The 16,363-nt window shown below is 45.7% G+C and overlaps 1 protein-coding gene and 1 long non-coding RNA gene across 6 annotated transcripts; one reads left to right on the top strand and one right to left on the bottom strand.

Annotated features, from left to right (window-relative positions):
* Window positions 1-827: 827 nt before the first annotated feature.
* Tomm5 (translocase of outer mitochondrial membrane 5) lies at window positions 828-3,438 on the top strand. The gene is made up of 2 exons (XM_021653980.2): window positions 828-1,037; window positions 2,962-3,438. Exons 1-2 carry the CDS (start codon window positions 917-919, stop codon window positions 2,994-2,996), a joined length of 156 nt encoding a protein of 51 aa, XP_021509655.1. The 5' UTR covers window positions 828-916; the 3' UTR covers window positions 2,997-3,438.
* LOC132653039 (uncharacterized) lies at window positions 3,407-16,362 on the bottom strand. Of its 5 annotated transcripts, none has more exons than XR_009590679.1 (6): window positions 16,025-16,362; window positions 15,714-15,782; window positions 13,897-13,993; window positions 7,284-7,354; window positions 6,993-7,082; window positions 3,424-3,517 (listed from the first exon to the last, which is right to left on the bottom strand). It is a non-coding gene; the product is annotated as an uncharacterized LOC132653039 (long non-coding RNA). The 5 variants fall into 5 exon arrangements; XR_009590677.1 differs by lacking the exon at window positions 3,424-3,517 and adding an exon at window positions 5,944-6,434 and having other exon boundaries at window positions 7,284-7,425; XR_009590676.1 differs by lacking the exon at window positions 3,424-3,517 and adding an exon at window positions 5,944-6,434.
* Window position 16,363: the final 1 nt, after the last annotated feature.

Below are 16,363 nucleotides of genomic sequence, written 5' to 3'. Positions count from 1 at the left end.
CCTGGACCTCACTCTGTAGACCAGGCTGGCCTTCAAGTCAGAGATCTGCCTGCCCCTGCCTCCTGAGTTCTGAGCTCAAAGGTGTGCGCCACCACCCTGACCTTGAACTGCTGAGCTGGGATCACAAATGTGCACCCCTGTGATGGTTAGTTTTTGTCACCTTGACACAAGCTGGAGTCACCTAGGAAAAGAAAAACTTAACTGAGGAATTGCCTCTCTGAGACTGTCCTGTTGGTGGGTTTGAGGGGCCTTGTGACATTGACGGAGGAGGCCACCTGGTAGGTGGTCCTGGGTAGGAGACTAAAGGCTGCTACTGAGCCTGCCCAAGCGTCTCTGCGTGGTCTCTGCTTCAGTTCCTGCCTCTCCTTCCCACTTTCAACCCCTGCCCTGGCTTCCCTGGACTGTATCAGGTTAGGCGAAATAAACCATTTCCTCCCTAAGTTGCGTTGATGGTGTTTATCACAACAGAAAACAGATAAACAGTCAGTACAAGAGGTTTATGCGGTGCTGGGGATCGAACCTAAGGCTTCGTATATGCTAAGTAAACGCTCTGGCAAATGAATTACATTCCTAAGTTGTTTCCGACTGGCGTGTTTTAAATTTTGAACCCAGGAAATGAAGATTATATATAGGTACTCTATAAATGCCAGCACATACCTCCCCACTTGACAGCATGAAACAACTTTACAGTCCGGATCCACCCAAGGCTCAGAGCCCTAAGGCCGCGGCCGCCCCCTTCAGGTCTCCCTGCTTTAAGCGCACGCTGGATGGATGAGGATTGTCCCTCGCAGGTTCCCGTCGCAGGACGAAAACGAGGGGTGGGACAGGAAGTGGAGTCTGGCTGAGTTCCGGGCGCTAGGCGGGCACTGGAGGAGAGCGCGGTGCGGCGCCTGCAAGCTTTGAGGTCGGAGCCGCAATGTTCCGGATCGAGGGCCTCGCACCGAAGCTGGACCCGGAGGAGATGAAGCGGAAGATGCGCGAGGACGTGATCACCTCCATTCGGAACTTCATCATCTACGTGGCTCTGCTGCGAGTCAGTGAGTGTCCTTCTGGGCTGTGACCGTGAGGCCACGCGTCCACCCCCAGCCCAGCACGCGGTCGTTGGACCTTGAGCTGAGCATCCTGAGGAGATTGAGGTGCTTGGACGTCCAGGGCGGCCCAACTGCGGGCATCCTGGGGGTCTGCGGGTCGTGAGGACGTGCCAAGTGCACGGGGTGGCCGAGGGCGTGTGGTTAAGTCTCCTTGGCTCGCCCGACGCTTGTGTTGAAGGAGCTTCCACGGGTTATCCCTACATACCCTCGTTTTGCTAACCTAGAAACGGTCCCTGAGACGTGGCTGACCCAAAATCACTTGGCGATTCAGAGAATGAACCTCACCTAGAATCCCGAGCTCTTAATTCGGTACCAGGCGCTTCTCTTGTGTGCTTGCCTTTGAAATACAAAAAGATTTGCTTTCTTTGTGTTTATTTATACAGAGGCTGAATAAATAATTGTCTTTTTTCCTTGGGGAATACCTGAAGCATTTTGTCACCATTAACAAAAGTTAATTTCGTTACTTGATCTATGTCCCTTTTTTAAAATGAGAGCTTGAGTTCAAAGGGCACATATGCAAGGTTAAAGACACAATGACAAATTGGAAAGCGGGGCCTGGCTAGGCTCACTGAGTTTTTTGTTCTTATTTTTTTATTTTATTTTTTTAAAGCGAGCAGCTTTATAGCCCAGTTCTCTAATAAGATTAACATAGAACACTGGAGTTAGGCTTCTCCTGAAAGGCGCTGAAACGGAAGCCTCCCTCTGGTGCCTCTTTTGCTGTATTCTCTTGGTATTGCTGGCTTCGCCAGGAGAGGGTGTCTTGGAGAATACAAACACCCAAATCATTTTGCTCATCTAACAGCCTCTTGAAACTGCTTTACCTTTTCATCCTCTTAGCTGCCAAGCAGATATTAGTTTTGTGGTCTTTGTATTGGACATGCACTGATTTGTCATTATTTAAAGATTTTTTTTTTAACTTATATATATATATATAAGTTATAACTGGGCATGGTGGCACATACCATTAATCCCAGCGCTTGGGAGGCAGAGGACTCCGGATCTCAGTGAGTTCGAGGTAATCCTGGTCTACAAATCAAGTTCCAGGACAGCCAAGGGTGTTACACAGAGAAACCCTGTCTCCCAAAAAAACAACAAAAAGATTTTTATTTATGTGTTGTCTTCGTGTCTGTATATGAACCCCATGCCAGCAAGGTGCCTGCACAGTCCAGAAGGAGGCATTGGCACTTGTCCCTGGAACTGGAGTTAAACGGGGCAATTGTAAGCTGCCAGGTGTGGATGTGGGGATTTGGTCCTTTTTAGTGACATCGCACACATTTAAATGCTGAGTCATCTCTGGCCCAGTAATGTCACTTCAGTGTTCCGTTCAGCTCTATGTCTGCTGATCAGTCAAACCGGCATAGTAGCTGGTGACAGGTAGAATCAGAGAAAACAGTAGGTGTATGCTCTTCCGCTTAATTCCTTGGGGGAGGGGAGGCTGTCCCTATCCTGTGTCTTCTCCCAGCATCAGGAATGGAACCTAGTACCCATCGGTTTTCCTTTTGAATCTTGTCCTGTTTTAAAATAAATAAGCCCTGAGTTAGAGGTATACCTTGGGGGTAAAGGAGTGTGCAGGGCCCTGGGTTCAAGTCCTTGTAGTGCAAAATTGGTAAAAAGTCCCCACAGGAAAGGACTGAAGGAAGAGTGCAGTACTGTACGGGCAAGTTCACTTGATGGCCCTGGTGGCTGAGTGACGCGAGGTGGGCAGCTTTGCAAAGCAGTGGATCCCTTTTGGCGTGTAGTGCAGGTCTGATCACAGTTTGAAAGTTGTTTTTAAAACCATATTTCACAATTTTTTACCCCGCCCCCCCCCCAGGGGCAAAATAGCCTGTGGACTCAGAGAATAGAGCCTAATTTGGGGTTTTTCTTTCAGCTCCATATGTCTTAAAGAAATTGGACAGCATATGAGGATTGGGAAGTCGGCGTGTGGCGTGAAGAGCCTGGTGGCAGTTTCTCTTCCTGTCTGCTGATGAATTGGCCCAGAAGGGTGTAAGACTGATTAAATGGACATCAAAACTCGACTTGTTAAGAACAAGTCGGGCTTTGGGAACTGACCTTCATAGCTGAAATATAAAACTATTTGGGAAGTGCGAAAAGATGTCTTGTGGCCATGGTACGCCCTTAAGCCTGTGATACACACCTCTGTGAGTGTTGATGGAATTGTAAGTAATCTCAAATTCTACGGGGCTTAAGTCTGAAATGGTACTGTCTTGGCAGTCATTTCTGTTTACACCCTGTGTTCAAAGTGTATTTGTGAAGAGTCTGTTTGATGGAAGTCAACATACACCACAATGACATTTAAGCACAAGACCCTCAGTCTATATTTTTAATAAACGTTCTGATGAAGAAAGCGTGGGTTTTTTAATCCTGGCATGTGGTGTTCTGCTTCTTTGCCAAGGTCTTCATGAACTGCAGATGGCTGTTTGATTCTGAAAATACAAAGACCATTAAAGGGGGTTGAGGAATGCTGTGTTTAAAATCAAATAGTTCTCTTAAGCGTTTTGGCCCAAGAGGTAATCAGTCTTCCTAAGCAACTTTCCGTGCTCACTCTTTAGTAATGTATATGGGTTGTATTTTGTTTATGCATATGTGCCTGCCTACGTGTATGTATGTGGGTACCATGTGGGTACCTGGTACCTGGAGGCCAGAAGAGGACGTGGGATTCTCTAGAACTGGAGTTGCAGACAGTTAGGAGCTGCCGTTGGGTGCTGAGCCTTCTGCAATACCAGCAGCACTCTTAACTGCCGAGCCATCCCCAGCACCGCCAGTGTGTCTTAGTGGCACGATGGTGCTGGCGCCATTCCTGTTTAAGATCTTGTCTGCTTGCTTCTTGGTGTATTACTACGACTTGGGCTTCTTTTCATTCTTTGTATCACAATGCGTGTTTCTTGTCACCCGTCTTCTTGTGTGCAGCCTGGTGTGGTTTTGGTTAGGCCAATCACTTTCTTTTCCTACTTATTTTTTCATTTTTCTGTGAAGTTTCTGCTAAATGAACTCATTTTTCAGCCTGTACCAAGACTGTACACATCATTTGGTTTGATTAGGCACCACATTGTCTCATCTGTCCTAGGGAGTTTTCCCCGGAGCCTCTGCTGTTTCTTCCTAGACTGTATGGTTGTGACCTGAAAATGGCCTTTCCTCTCCTTGAGTGTTTTAAGGCATTGTGACATTGGCTCTGGCTTTGAGTGCTGCTAAGAAATTGGAAACTCTTCTGATTCCTGGTCTGTCTGTGAGGCCTAATTTTTCTCCCTGAGAAACAAGGATTTATTGTCCTGGTAGTCTCTTCCATTCTACAGTGACACACTTGTATTTAATTCACTGTGTAGATGCCTGATTGCTGTGTTAAAACTTGGAACATATATTTATTAGTTCTTATAAGGTCTGTGTCTTTTTATTGATTTTTTTTTCCTATTTTCCCCTCTTCTCTTTATAGAACAATATACAACTATTTGTGTTTTCTTTGTCCTTCATAGTCTGTTGTCTAAAATGGCTTTTGTCCCTTTTCTTTCACGTTAGACACTTCACCTTTGTTAGTGACTATGTGGGTAGAGCCTTGTCCGTGTTTGCTCTCCCTAAGGGAGAGCTTTGAGGCCTTTAATGGAGAAAAATGTTTGAGTCCATATCGTAGGTATTTTGTATTAAGCTGGTCATTCCTAAGAGAACATTCTTCCAATCTTTTATGTGAAGGCCTTGCTAGGGTTCTGGGAGTCGAGCCAGAGGGCTGAGGCCCAGGACAGAGAGGGGTGCCCATCGTGCAGAGGTTGCCTAGCCTTGCAGAGTTACAGGCGGCATCTGATACCTAGATCTCTGACTCATTCTTACTTTGATGTCTCTTCACTCCTCACTTGCAGGGCACACGAAACCAACAGTTCCTGAGTCTTGGGAATTCTGAACTGAAATCACCAGTTCCACAGAGTTCCATAATATCCTATATTAAAGGATATTTTTGTTTGTTTGTTTGTTTTGCTTTTGTTTTGCCTACTCTTGGCTCAGAATTCTACTTGACTTTTTATCTTCCAACTTACAACTTTTTGTAACTGTTGTCTCATTCATCCTCTATCCTTTCAGATTTTAACCTTAAAATGGCCAAAACCAGTTTACTGTTAGTGGATGGACTCGAGAGAGAGCAGACACATCACACTTATTTGTGAGTTTAGCACACCATCTTTATCCAGACAGCATGTATGTCTTAACCTTCTTCTTCTATGTGGTGTGTTAGTACTTTACTCTTAGTTAAGGGGGTATAATTTGTAAAACTGTGGTCATGGATACTGCCCCTGAAGAAAGGTAGATTTGATCTTGCTCCTGGGTTTGAGATGCTTGGAGTAGGTGAACCTCTGAATAGTTTTCAGTTGTAGAATTAGGGTAGCAGAATGCCTGTCAAGGGGAATAACTGTAACTCTTGCCACTTGGTAAACAACAGTTATTGATAGTCAGTATAATCCGAGTTTCCAGATGTGCTGAGGTAGCGGCGTGTCAATCCTGATGCATTCAGTTGGAGGCCAGCTTACATTGCTTGAAAACAAACAACAAAATCACTTAAGTTCATTACCAAAAAATAACCTTGATGGGTCAGTATTAATGTCTTCTAGCAAATGGAGAAGTTTGGCCAGGGGAGAAGTGAAGCTTTCAGGTACCTGTGACTAGGACCCCCCTATCGCACCCATCTAAGACTGTCCAGGTTTTTACAGCGGAGTATTCCCAGTCTCAGGGAACGCCTTAGTCCTTGCCAGACTTGAATGGCTGCTCACCAGTTATATTGACAGCCTTAGTTAATCCCATGTAACTGGTTATGCAGCCAAGGGCTGCCTTGAATTCCTGATTCTCTTGCCTCCACCTGAGGAGCAAACCTATGTTTTGTTTGTTTTGTTTTTTGTTTTTTTTTTTTTTTTTGTTTTTTTTGGTTTGTGGAGACAGGATTTCTCAGTGTAGCCTTGGCGGTCCTGGATTTACATTTTAGACCAGGCTGGCCTGGACTCACGGAGATCCGCGTGCCTCTGCCTCCTGAGTGCTGGGATTACAGGCATGAGCCACCATTGCTTTGCTAGAGCAAACACTCTTGTTCATTGAACCATCTCCCCAGCTTTCTCTAATGGTTTACTTACTGAAACTCAAGTAGCATTATTTGAAACTAAAGTATTAATTATTCGGATTGATGAGAAACAGGTAATATATGATCAGATGATAAAGATAGTGTGAAAATGTTTGGGGACTGTGGCGGGTAAGAATAAAAACTCAAAATTACCACTTTTATTGGCTCTTTCACAGTTATATGTGTTGGGGTTTGTTCTGATGCTGGCACTCAAGATCTGGTTACTCCCCGGATATACCTGTCCTTGTGTAAACCTGCCGAAGACAAACCTGATTGGTTAATTAAAGGGCCTGTACCAGATGGGGTAGGAGTGGCTAAGGTTCCTAGGCTTTTGAGTACAGGAGAATCACGGTAAAGAGATGGCTAGGAAGAGGGGTGGAAGAGGATGCCTTGATGGATTAGCATGGAGAAGAAGCCAAGTGGGCCAGGATGAAGGACTCCAGTCATGGCATGAAAGGTCCAGGTGAAGAATACAAGCAGGGATCTTGGAATTATGGATAGAAGGTAGCCCAGATAAGAATAATTATGGCAGATGGCATTGGGTCTGGGAGTTGGATGGTGAGCTTATTGAGATAATGTAGGTAGAAATATCTGCCTGGCCCAAGGTAATAAGGCAGTCTAACAGGTGTTTGTGTTTTATTTGTGATAGTGGGTCAAATAATATCGCCTCAATAATTATAGGGCAAATAATAATACAGAGTTCAACACCCCTTTTACTTAACTACAACGCACATGTGAAAATAACAGTATATTTTACTTGACATTCTTTTCGTTTTTTTGAGGCTGATATCCTAATTTGGTCTCATACTCACTCTGTAACCAAGGAAGATAATCTTGAACTTCAGATCCCTTGTGTCTTCTACATCTCAAGTGCTAGATGACTGGCAGATGTGTTTGCAGTGCTGGGGATGGAAAGCAAGACTTCATGCATCCTAAGTGAGCACCGTACAAACTGAGCTACAGGCCCAGCCCTAGTATATTTTAAAATACTCATGTTTCTTCATTGAGAAAGAACTATGGCAAATGTATCTTTGCTGTGACCTCCATAATGGATCTTCTGATCACATTCTCTTACTAGTAAACAGCTGTCAGAGGCTACATACCTGCAAATCAAAGAACGCACACTCGGAGCCAGAAGCGTGCTCGTACCCTGGTTCTCCTGGTGGTGGGCTCCCTGTGAGAGAGGCTTAGGTATAATCAGGCCTGTCCTGGTACGTAAGTTTCAGACGTCAAGAGCTGAGGTGCCTTCCAAAACAAAAGGCACTTTAAAAGTCATCTGGCAAGCTTTTTAACAAAAGGCCTATTGAAGCGGAATCTTTGTGGACCGGCCCCAGAAATCCGTCATAAGCATTCAGGCGAGTCACTGGCTCTGGATCTGCTCTGGTTAACTGATAATTTCATACTAACTTCCAATTATAAAATTACATAACTGTTTAGGAGTAAGAAGCAAAAGGAAGACTGAGAAGTTGTAGCTTTCATGAGTAAACTGGCCGGTACACCTGTAATCCCAGCACTTGGTAGGTAGAGGCTGTTGGAGGCTTCTGCACACTTGCTGTCAGCTGAGCTTCGCAGCAGCCCTCTCTCAGAAGGGTTCTCTGCTCTGACAGATGCATCAAGGTTAGCCAGCTGGCCACAGGTAGGTGGGGCAGTTAGTGCTGAAAGGGGACTGGAAACCTGGCTTCGAGAGAAGACTTCTGGGCTGGTTACAAGTGCTTAGCCCAGAGACCCAGCTCAACTGCTTTAGAAGCTGGGTTGTTTGTTGTTGTTTTGTTTTTGTTTGTTTTGTTTGTCGAGACAGGGTCTCTCTAAGTAGCCCTGGCTGTCCTGGAACTCACGCTGTAGACTAGGCTGGCCTCGAACTCACAGAAGTCCACCTGCCTCTACCTCCCGAGCACTGGGATCAAAGATGTGCAGCACAGTGCTCAGCTGAGAAGCTGTTTGTTTTTAATTAACGTCTCTATATTGTGTAGATGTACTAGTGCAAACCTTGTGGAGGTCAGAGGACAATTTTGTGGAGTTGGCTTTCTTCTTTCACCACTATGTGGGTCCAGCTAAACTCAGAACCTCAGGATTGTCAGCATGTATACCTGCTGAAACATCTTGCAGACTCCAGAGAGCTGTTTTTACAGATGAAAGGAGGTGTATCCCAGAAGGCAGAGTAGGAGCACCATATTGAAGCTAAGGAAGAGGATTCCTCCCTGAATCCACAGTTACGACTAAGACAGCTGGAATAGGGAGGGAGCCTTTCACTTGAAATTATTCACCCTTTGGCAGTTTGCTAAATAGCAGGAGGGGGAGGGCTTTTTCTATTTCCAAAAACTGCTTCATACAAGTTCTGTCCCACATTTTCTCTGTGTCTTACCTCATAAAAGGGATTGAATAAATGACAGCTTGAATTAAAGGAGGAAAGTATTGGCTCTGTGGGTGCAGCCTAATGTCCAAATATTGAAAACTATCTTCTTAATGGAAGGCTTCACAATCACAAGTATTTCTTTCCTTTCCTCTGGTGCACCAAGCATCAGTGGTAGGAAGATGACCAAGAATTCAGCCATTGTCTTAGGGTTTCATTATGTTGTGCAGGCAAGTCAACTGGCCTGCCCTCAGGGGCCTTTGGGGACCTGACTACCTGCATTCTAAGACATCTCCTGGGCCAGGAGCTCCAGATATAACCACTCCCAACAGCTCTCCCTGTCAGATTCTCTTCTCTTTCCTGCTCTCTCTGACTTTCCTCTCAGGGCACCTCACCATGCCCCTCTTTCTCTTCTGTGCTGTCCCACTGTCTCTCTCTTTCTCTTTCTCTCCCCTCATAGCCCACTCAGGCCCTAACTCTCTCTTTTCTTTCCCCCAAATAAATCTCTTCATATCAGATTTGTGTGGCACCTATAGTTCCATAATGATAATAGGTTTCTCTTGCTGTGAAGAGACAGTGGGATTATGCCAACACTTCAAGATAGGGTTTCTCTGTGTAACCTTTCCTGTCCTGGACTCACTTTGTAGACCAGGCTGGCCTGGAACTCACAAAGATCCACCTGCCTCTGCCTCCCAGAGTGCCGGGATTATAGGAGTGTGCAACCATGCCCAGTTTGCCATGTCAACTCTTACATAGGAAAATATTTATTTGAAGCTGGCTTACAGTTCAGAGGTATAGTCCATTATCATCATGTCAAGAAGCATGGTGGCGTGCAGGCGGACATGGTGCCAGAGAAGGAGCCAAGAGTTCTATATCTGGAGCAGCGGGCAACTGGAAGATCTTGACACACTGGGCCTGGCTTGAGCATCTAAGACCCACCCCCAGTGGCACACTTCCTCCAACATGACCACACTTCCCAGTAGTGGCAATCCCCATGAGTCTGTGGGGGCCATTTTTATTCAAACCACCACAGCCAAGGTCTCTGACCTTAAAGTCTTACAGGGCTGGAGAGATGTCTCAGTGGTTAAGAGCATCTACTGCTCTTGCAGAGGTTTGGTTCCCAGCACCCACATAGCTGCTCACAGCCCAATTACTCCAGATCTCGGGATGATGCCCTCTTCTGGCTACAAACACCTGCATGTGTGGGTTGTACATAAATTCACATGGCCACAAACACAGATAATATTTTTTTAAAGAGAATACATGCCATGTTTTTAATCCCAAAGCTTGGGTGGCAGAGGCAGGTAGGTGTATATGAGTTCAAGGCTGCACAAAAAAAAACAGAAAAAGGAAAGTGTTATAGAATCCAGCAGACATTATGTCTTTTCTCCTCATTTCTGATTACATCATTATATAAACTCCTATGAGAACCAAGTGCAAGTACTTGTGAGAAGATGGAAAAGAATAGCCTGTAGCATCTTTGGTTGGGGAAGAAGCATAGAGGATTCTGTTTGGAAGATACAGCAAGATTTGGACCAATAGCACTCGGCCAGAGAAAGAATGGAGACTGTTGGAGAAAGCTGAGGTAGAAACGTCCAGAGGAAGAAGGGAGGCAGCGTGCCTGAAGTAGGCAGAAGAGAAGAAGCCGCCAAGGCCTTCAGAAATTTGCTGTTTCTGTTTTCATGCTTCCCTCTGGAGGAATAGGTCCCAGGCTGACACCTGCTGGCTGGTGCGCACACTGCAGGTCCAGGCACCTCTTCGTTAAGGATTGTAATAATAAAATTGCAGTGTGCTGCAGGAAATAGATGGCAGATGCAAGTATGTGTGTCCTGAAGAGATCCAGCTTGGGTGTGCCTCCAAAAGCCTCCAAAGGTAGGAATGCTAAAGAATGTAAAGTTCCTGGCTATTTTAAGGTATGTTGCTTGGGTGAAGCAAAGTCAGCTGGGTGTACTTGAGCTGTCCCACCTTAAAGGTGAAATAGTTTGGCCCCTACTGGCTTGGCTTGGAGCTCCTTACCCCATAACATGGTTCAGTCTATTAAGGGTATAGAGGAGGAGCTACAGATTTCTTCTATAGCAACTGGACACTTGAGAGCTCCCTTTTGGCTTGGAAGGGCCCTTCTGGAAGGGGCTCTGGGAACAACACAGAAGCCGCTGGCAGGACACAGGTAAAGCAGAATTCTAGGAAAGGGAGCAAGGAGCACTCATGGGTTTGGAGGAGCTCAAGGGAAAGGTAGACTAGCGAAGTAAAGGGACACACATAGCAAAGAGAACTGTGCCCCTTCTCCCACTAACCCTTTCTCTCCTACCTGGTGTTGGGGTGTTGGAAGGGATTGGGGTGGAGTAGGGAGAAAAAGATAAGAAACATGAAAGAGCTTTTTAAAAGGTGTAACAACAGCAGAGGACCCAGGCTTGTTTACCTGCACCCATGCTGACTCCAGTTCCAGGAAATCCAGTGCCCTCTTCTGGACTCCACAGGCAACTGAGCTCATGAACACAGCCACATACAGACACATTCACATACTCCTAATTAAATCAACAACTCTTCAGAAATAATTCGAGGCCTGGCAAGGGGGCACACACCTTTAATCCCAGAACTCAGAAGGCAGAACCTGGTGTATCTCTGATTCACCAGCCGAGTCTATACAAGTTCCAGGTCAGCCAGGGCTACTCAGTCAAACCCTGTCTCAAGCAAACTAAATAAACAGGCCTGGGTCAGATTATAGCTCAGTAGCTGAGAGTTTGCTGTGCTTGAGTCCCTGCTTGATCCTCAGCACCACAGAAAGATGGGAAAACAGCTTTATTATTCTGCTAAGGCCAAAGATAGGCCTTAAGATGCTCCATAGTCCCACACTTTTCAGTTACATTGGTAATTTTCATATTCCATTCATGTCTCTGGAGACCAAAAATAAAAAGGAAGTTTTTGTTTTTGTTTTTGTTTTTAGGTTTTATAGAAGAGGGCTGAGAACATGAGTGTCTGCTGTACAAGAGGACCATCACCCTCATAAGAAGTTAGTATAAGTGGCAGCTTGAAGCCTGTAATACAGCATTGGAAAGACAGAAAGTTCAATGACCAGATTATAAACTCTGCTATACTCAGATAAGTGCCTGGCTCGGCATCAGAAAAGCTGCCTTCTGCCACGGATGGGGACAAATACAGAGATTTACAGACAGATATGCAGAGAGAGAGAGAGACCTTGGCACAGAGTCCTAAAGGATATGTGCCTACTGAATCCGTCCCCTCAGGGCTCAGGAACCCCCATGGAAGAGGTGGAAAGAGTGTAAGAGCAGAGGGGATGCACCAAGAAAACAATGTTCTCAAAGTGGACATTAGCAAAGCTTTTTTTTTTTTTTTTGGCTTTTCGAGAGTTTCTCTGTGTATCCTTGGCTGTCCTCAAACTCACAGGGATCCACTTTCCTCTGCTTCTCTGGGTGCTGGGATCAAAGGCGTGCGCCATTGCACCTGCTTATTAACTCACAGAGGCAGGCAGCAGGCACAGGTGTGCACCAGGTCCTCTGCAGATACATTATGTCAGTTTTGAGTTTTTTTGGGGGTCCTGAGTGTGTGAACAAGCGAGTTTCTGATTCTTGTGCCGTCTCTTGAGCTCTTTTCCTTCTGTACAACTGTGATGTGATAAGTTTTTCAAAACTTATTTTATTATCATCCCTTAGGGAAAAGGCCTGGTTTTTTTCTAATGAGAGAGAAAAGAGAGTAGATGCAATCGAGAAGGGAAGTGGGGAGGAACTGGGAGAAGGAAAGGAAGGGGAAACACAACCAGGGCATATTGTATGAGAAGACAGTCTGTTTTCAATAAAGGAAAACAAAGGTGGAGAGCGATTGAGGAAGATGCTCTCTGGTGACTTCTGGTCCCCCTGCCGCCCATGCACATGCATACACAGCACAAACAAACACGCACCCACACACATACCGGGGAGAGAGACAGAGAGAATGAATTCCATAGCAGATGCACAATATTTCTGTCTTTGAAACTGGATGTTCCGTTGGCAGCCGCCCCCTCCAAGCAGCCACTCAAAATGTTTATTTTTCAGCTTCCATACAAATTCTGTTAAACTGATACAGAGATATCGATACTTAATGTAAAATTGTGGACTGCTGGACCACGGAGCTATGCTTGTGGAAAGAACATGCAATGAATTGTGGAGTTCGTTGTCCTGGGTAACAGCCTCAGCTGCTTAATAAAAATGTTGTGAGTCTGACTTTTTAGTTGCAAACATCAAAATCCAATTTTGGAAGTAGTTAGGAAAGGACTTTATTAAAAAGATGAAAGGAATTTCAGGACCACCAGAGATCTAGAGAATCAGCCTGGAATGGCAGACACCTGGAACAGCACCGTTGGTCTGTTGGCCGTTAGGTACACCACTGAGGGAGCAAGCTGACAGCTTTTGTGGCACCCGATGATGCGCTAGCCAAGCTGCTGACCATGTTCCAGGGATGTTTTTATTTTTGGTTTTTCGAGACAGGGTTTCTCTGTGTAGCCTTGGCTGTCCTGGACTCACTTTGTAGACCAGGCTAGCCGCAAACTCACAGAGATCCACCTGCCTCTGCCTCCCTGAGTGCTGGGATTAGAGACATGTGCCACCACACCAGGCTCCAGAGATGTTTTTATATAGAATATATGCCTCAATTCTGTATGGGGAATATTTATTTGTAAAATTAGGATTACATGGGAAAAAAATCTAGACCTTCAGCTTCCATAACAAAGCACATAATTTGCTTCTTAACAACATCATCAATGATGATCCTGCAGCCCCAAGCTAAGTGCTGTGACCCACACCTGTAATCCCAGTGCTCAGGGAGACAGAGGCAAGTAGATTTCTGTGAGTTTGAGGCCAGCCTGGTCTATAAAGTGAGTCTAGGACAGCCAAAGGCTACATAGAGAAACCCTGTCTTGAAAAACCAATAAACAAACCCCCATATATGACCCCCACCCCAGATGTGGAAGAAAGTTGACATCCACAGGCAGCCAAAAAAGATGACAGCCATTGGGTTAACTTTGGACAAATGATTCTGCCCGAGTCTAATCTTTCTACAAAGCAAAAGCTTGCATAGCTGAGGAGACGGAGTATCCCCTTATTCATTTGCTGTAAATACAAATTATGTGCCAGGCTGCTAAAATGAGCAAGATAAAATGTAGTCAAGTGAAGGAGAAAAGTCAACAGAATTTGAAAACAGAAAAACACTGTGCAAATGATGGGATGGAGGCCGGTACCAGACAGATGAGGGCACGAAGAAGAGAGCAACCAACTGCTTACAAATGCTATTCTTGTACATGGCATTCATGTAGCCAAAGCACACATAAAATAAATCTTAAGTAAAGCATCACTGTTTTGACATTTAATACTTACAAATCAATCCCCCACATAGCACGTGATGCGTCCGGCACGGATGACGAAGGCAGGCAGCATGCTGTGGTAATGCTCTTCTTTGGAAGTCCTGACTCTTCTACAGAAATGCCAAAACAAACAGTAATGATTGACAGCACCAATCCAGGAATTCAGGACTGTAACTGCTCATTGAAATTCATATCCAGCCTGCTGGTTTTATACAATGGGGGCACTCTGCAATGGATTAGACATGGGATGGGCTTGCCAGTCATCAAAAGCAAGCCACATCACCAAGTTTTTTGCAGTGCGTTTGTCCTGTTGTAGGCTCGAGTTGACCTAAGTGCGGCCTCTCCGCTGCATCTGTGGGCCTGGTGCACAGCTTTCAGTCTTTATGTTGTTGTTCTTAGATCTAGGTGTTTTATTTGGGGTTTAAACAAATAGCTGAGGGCTGGGATGTGGGTGAGGGGGATAGCATTTGCCCAGCATGTTCAAGACCTTGAACTTGCTCCAACCACATGAAGCAAAAACCCCTGCCAAATTTACCCTATAGTCATAATGGATGAAATGAATTTTAACAGACTATTTTTTGTAGGCCCAGGAGATGGCACAGGTCAGTGGCACGGCAGGGGTCTGGCATAGGAACTTCTTTTCTCAACAGTCTCTCTGAGTTAGGTTACCGCACCCGACAGTCTCTTCTCTAATTCAGAAGTCTGTAGAAAGAATCTCTTGTGTCTGTATGGAAGCATCACCTGTCCATAAAAAGCTAGCAACCCTTTAGCTGAGGCAGGAAATAGGAAGTGGGAGTTCCGGCCGAGAGATATGGACTCTGGGAAAAAGACAGAGGTTGGGGGAGATTCGTCCCAAGAATCTGAGAAGATGAATGTGTGAAACTGGGGAGAGGTAACTAGCCATGTAGAACACATAGAATAAATGGGTAATTTAGGTTAAAGGCGAGGTGGGGAACGAGCATGGCCTAGGCAGTTTTTCATAAAAATAAAGTCTCAGGGTCGTTATTTCAGGAACTGGGTGTGGGAGAAACACCTGTGGTTACAGAGGTCTGAGTCAATGTATCATCCATCCATCCATCTCTCCATCCGGTTTTTTGAGACAGAGTTTCTCTGTGGAGCCCTGGCCTAAATCTCACTCTGCAGACCAGGCTGGCCTGGATCTGCCCGCCTGTGCTTCCCAAGAGCTGGGATTAAAGGCGCGCACCACACCCGGCTTTCTTTCTTTTTCTTTATTTTATGTGTACGGGTGATTTTTCTGTGTATGTTTGTGCACCACATGTGTGCCTGGTACCCGAGGAAACCAGAAGAGGGCGACAGATCCCCTGGAACTGGAGATACAGAGGGTCGTAAGGGATCATGTGAGTGCTGAGAATCAAACTCGGTTTCTGTGCAAGAGCAGCCAGTGCCTACCACCTTCCGGCAAAATAGATTCTCCTGACGCTACACACATTTAAGGTATCACACATTTAAGAACTCCAAAACAGGTTTTGATCTTCCACCTGTCTGTGTTGCTCTTATGACAGCTCCATTTCTGCAAAGAGCACTTCCTGAGGCTGCGGTGGTCGGTTAAGCGAGAAGGTTGGCCTCCCCCCAGTGTTTTCATAACCCCAAACTGACTCCACTGCAAAACTGTCTTCACCCTGTGCGCCCCCACATCCACTACAGTACCGGAGTCCAATCGCTCTCCCTCTCTTGTCTTCTCACTGCAGAGTAACAGTGACAAACACCCGAATTCTCCTCCCCTCCTGCGGCTTCCGCGTACATAAAGGAAAACCTTTATCATGGTTTGTGAAATACTGAGGTTATTGCTCTAACAAAGGATCCACTTACTTGGTGGCTCACAACTGTCTGTATTCAAGTCCCAGGGGATCCAGCTTCCCTTCTGGCTTCCGGGGTCTCCTGCATGCGTGAGGTGCACGTAAATCAGGTACACACACAAACACATAAGAATAAAGAATCTCGTTTTTGTTTTTTTTTTAAACATGACATTTTTCATTTCTCTAAGAAGCGGTCTCACCTCCCTTGACGCGTGAGCTTTCTCACACAGGCTTTCTCTGACCTCTTTCATAGAGCTATCATCACATTCCTCAACCCCTAGTTTTTCCTGTACCTCACATAAATTTAAGCACGTGTGGACTTACATAGCTTTTCACGTTTATCCTCTCCACCACGGAATGGATTTCAGAACAGAAGCCGTCACCGCTTTGTTCTCTTGGGCCTTAGGTAACTAGTAGTTGCCTCAACAAGTACCATACAGATACATCATGTATTATTATTACATGATGTATTATTCAGATACATCATGCATTGTTAGCCAGGGTCAGTTTTTCGCAGGGCGAACCCGGCTCCCCGCGCTCATCCGCCCGGAGCCCAGGGTGCTGTTAGTCTCTAGTGGCGCTGGGAAAGATCCACGAGGAGCCCCTGGGAGCCTCCCGCAGTGGCCGCCCACGGGTGCTATTCCTGCCCCTGCCGAGGCCAGG

The sequence above is a fragment of the Meriones unguiculatus genome, chromosome 3, assembly GCF_030254825.1.
Source record: "Meriones unguiculatus strain TT.TT164.6M chromosome 3, Bangor_MerUng_6.1, whole genome shotgun sequence".
Classification (NCBI taxonomy): domain Eukaryota; kingdom Metazoa; phylum Chordata; class Mammalia; order Rodentia; family Muridae; genus Meriones; species Meriones unguiculatus.
The sequence above is the reverse complement of the archived record's forward strand: the minus strand, read 5'-3'. Positions and strand labels throughout refer to the sequence as shown.

Coding starts and splice junctions, on each gene's coding strand:
- Tomm5 (XM_021653980.2), top strand. CDS start 917: ATGTTCCGGATCGAGGGCCTCGCACCGAAGCTGGACCCGGAGGAGATG. Junction 1,038..2,961: donor CGTGGCTCTGCTGCGAGTCA/GTGAGTGTCCTT, acceptor TTTTTCTTTCAG/CTCCATATGTCTTAAAGAAA.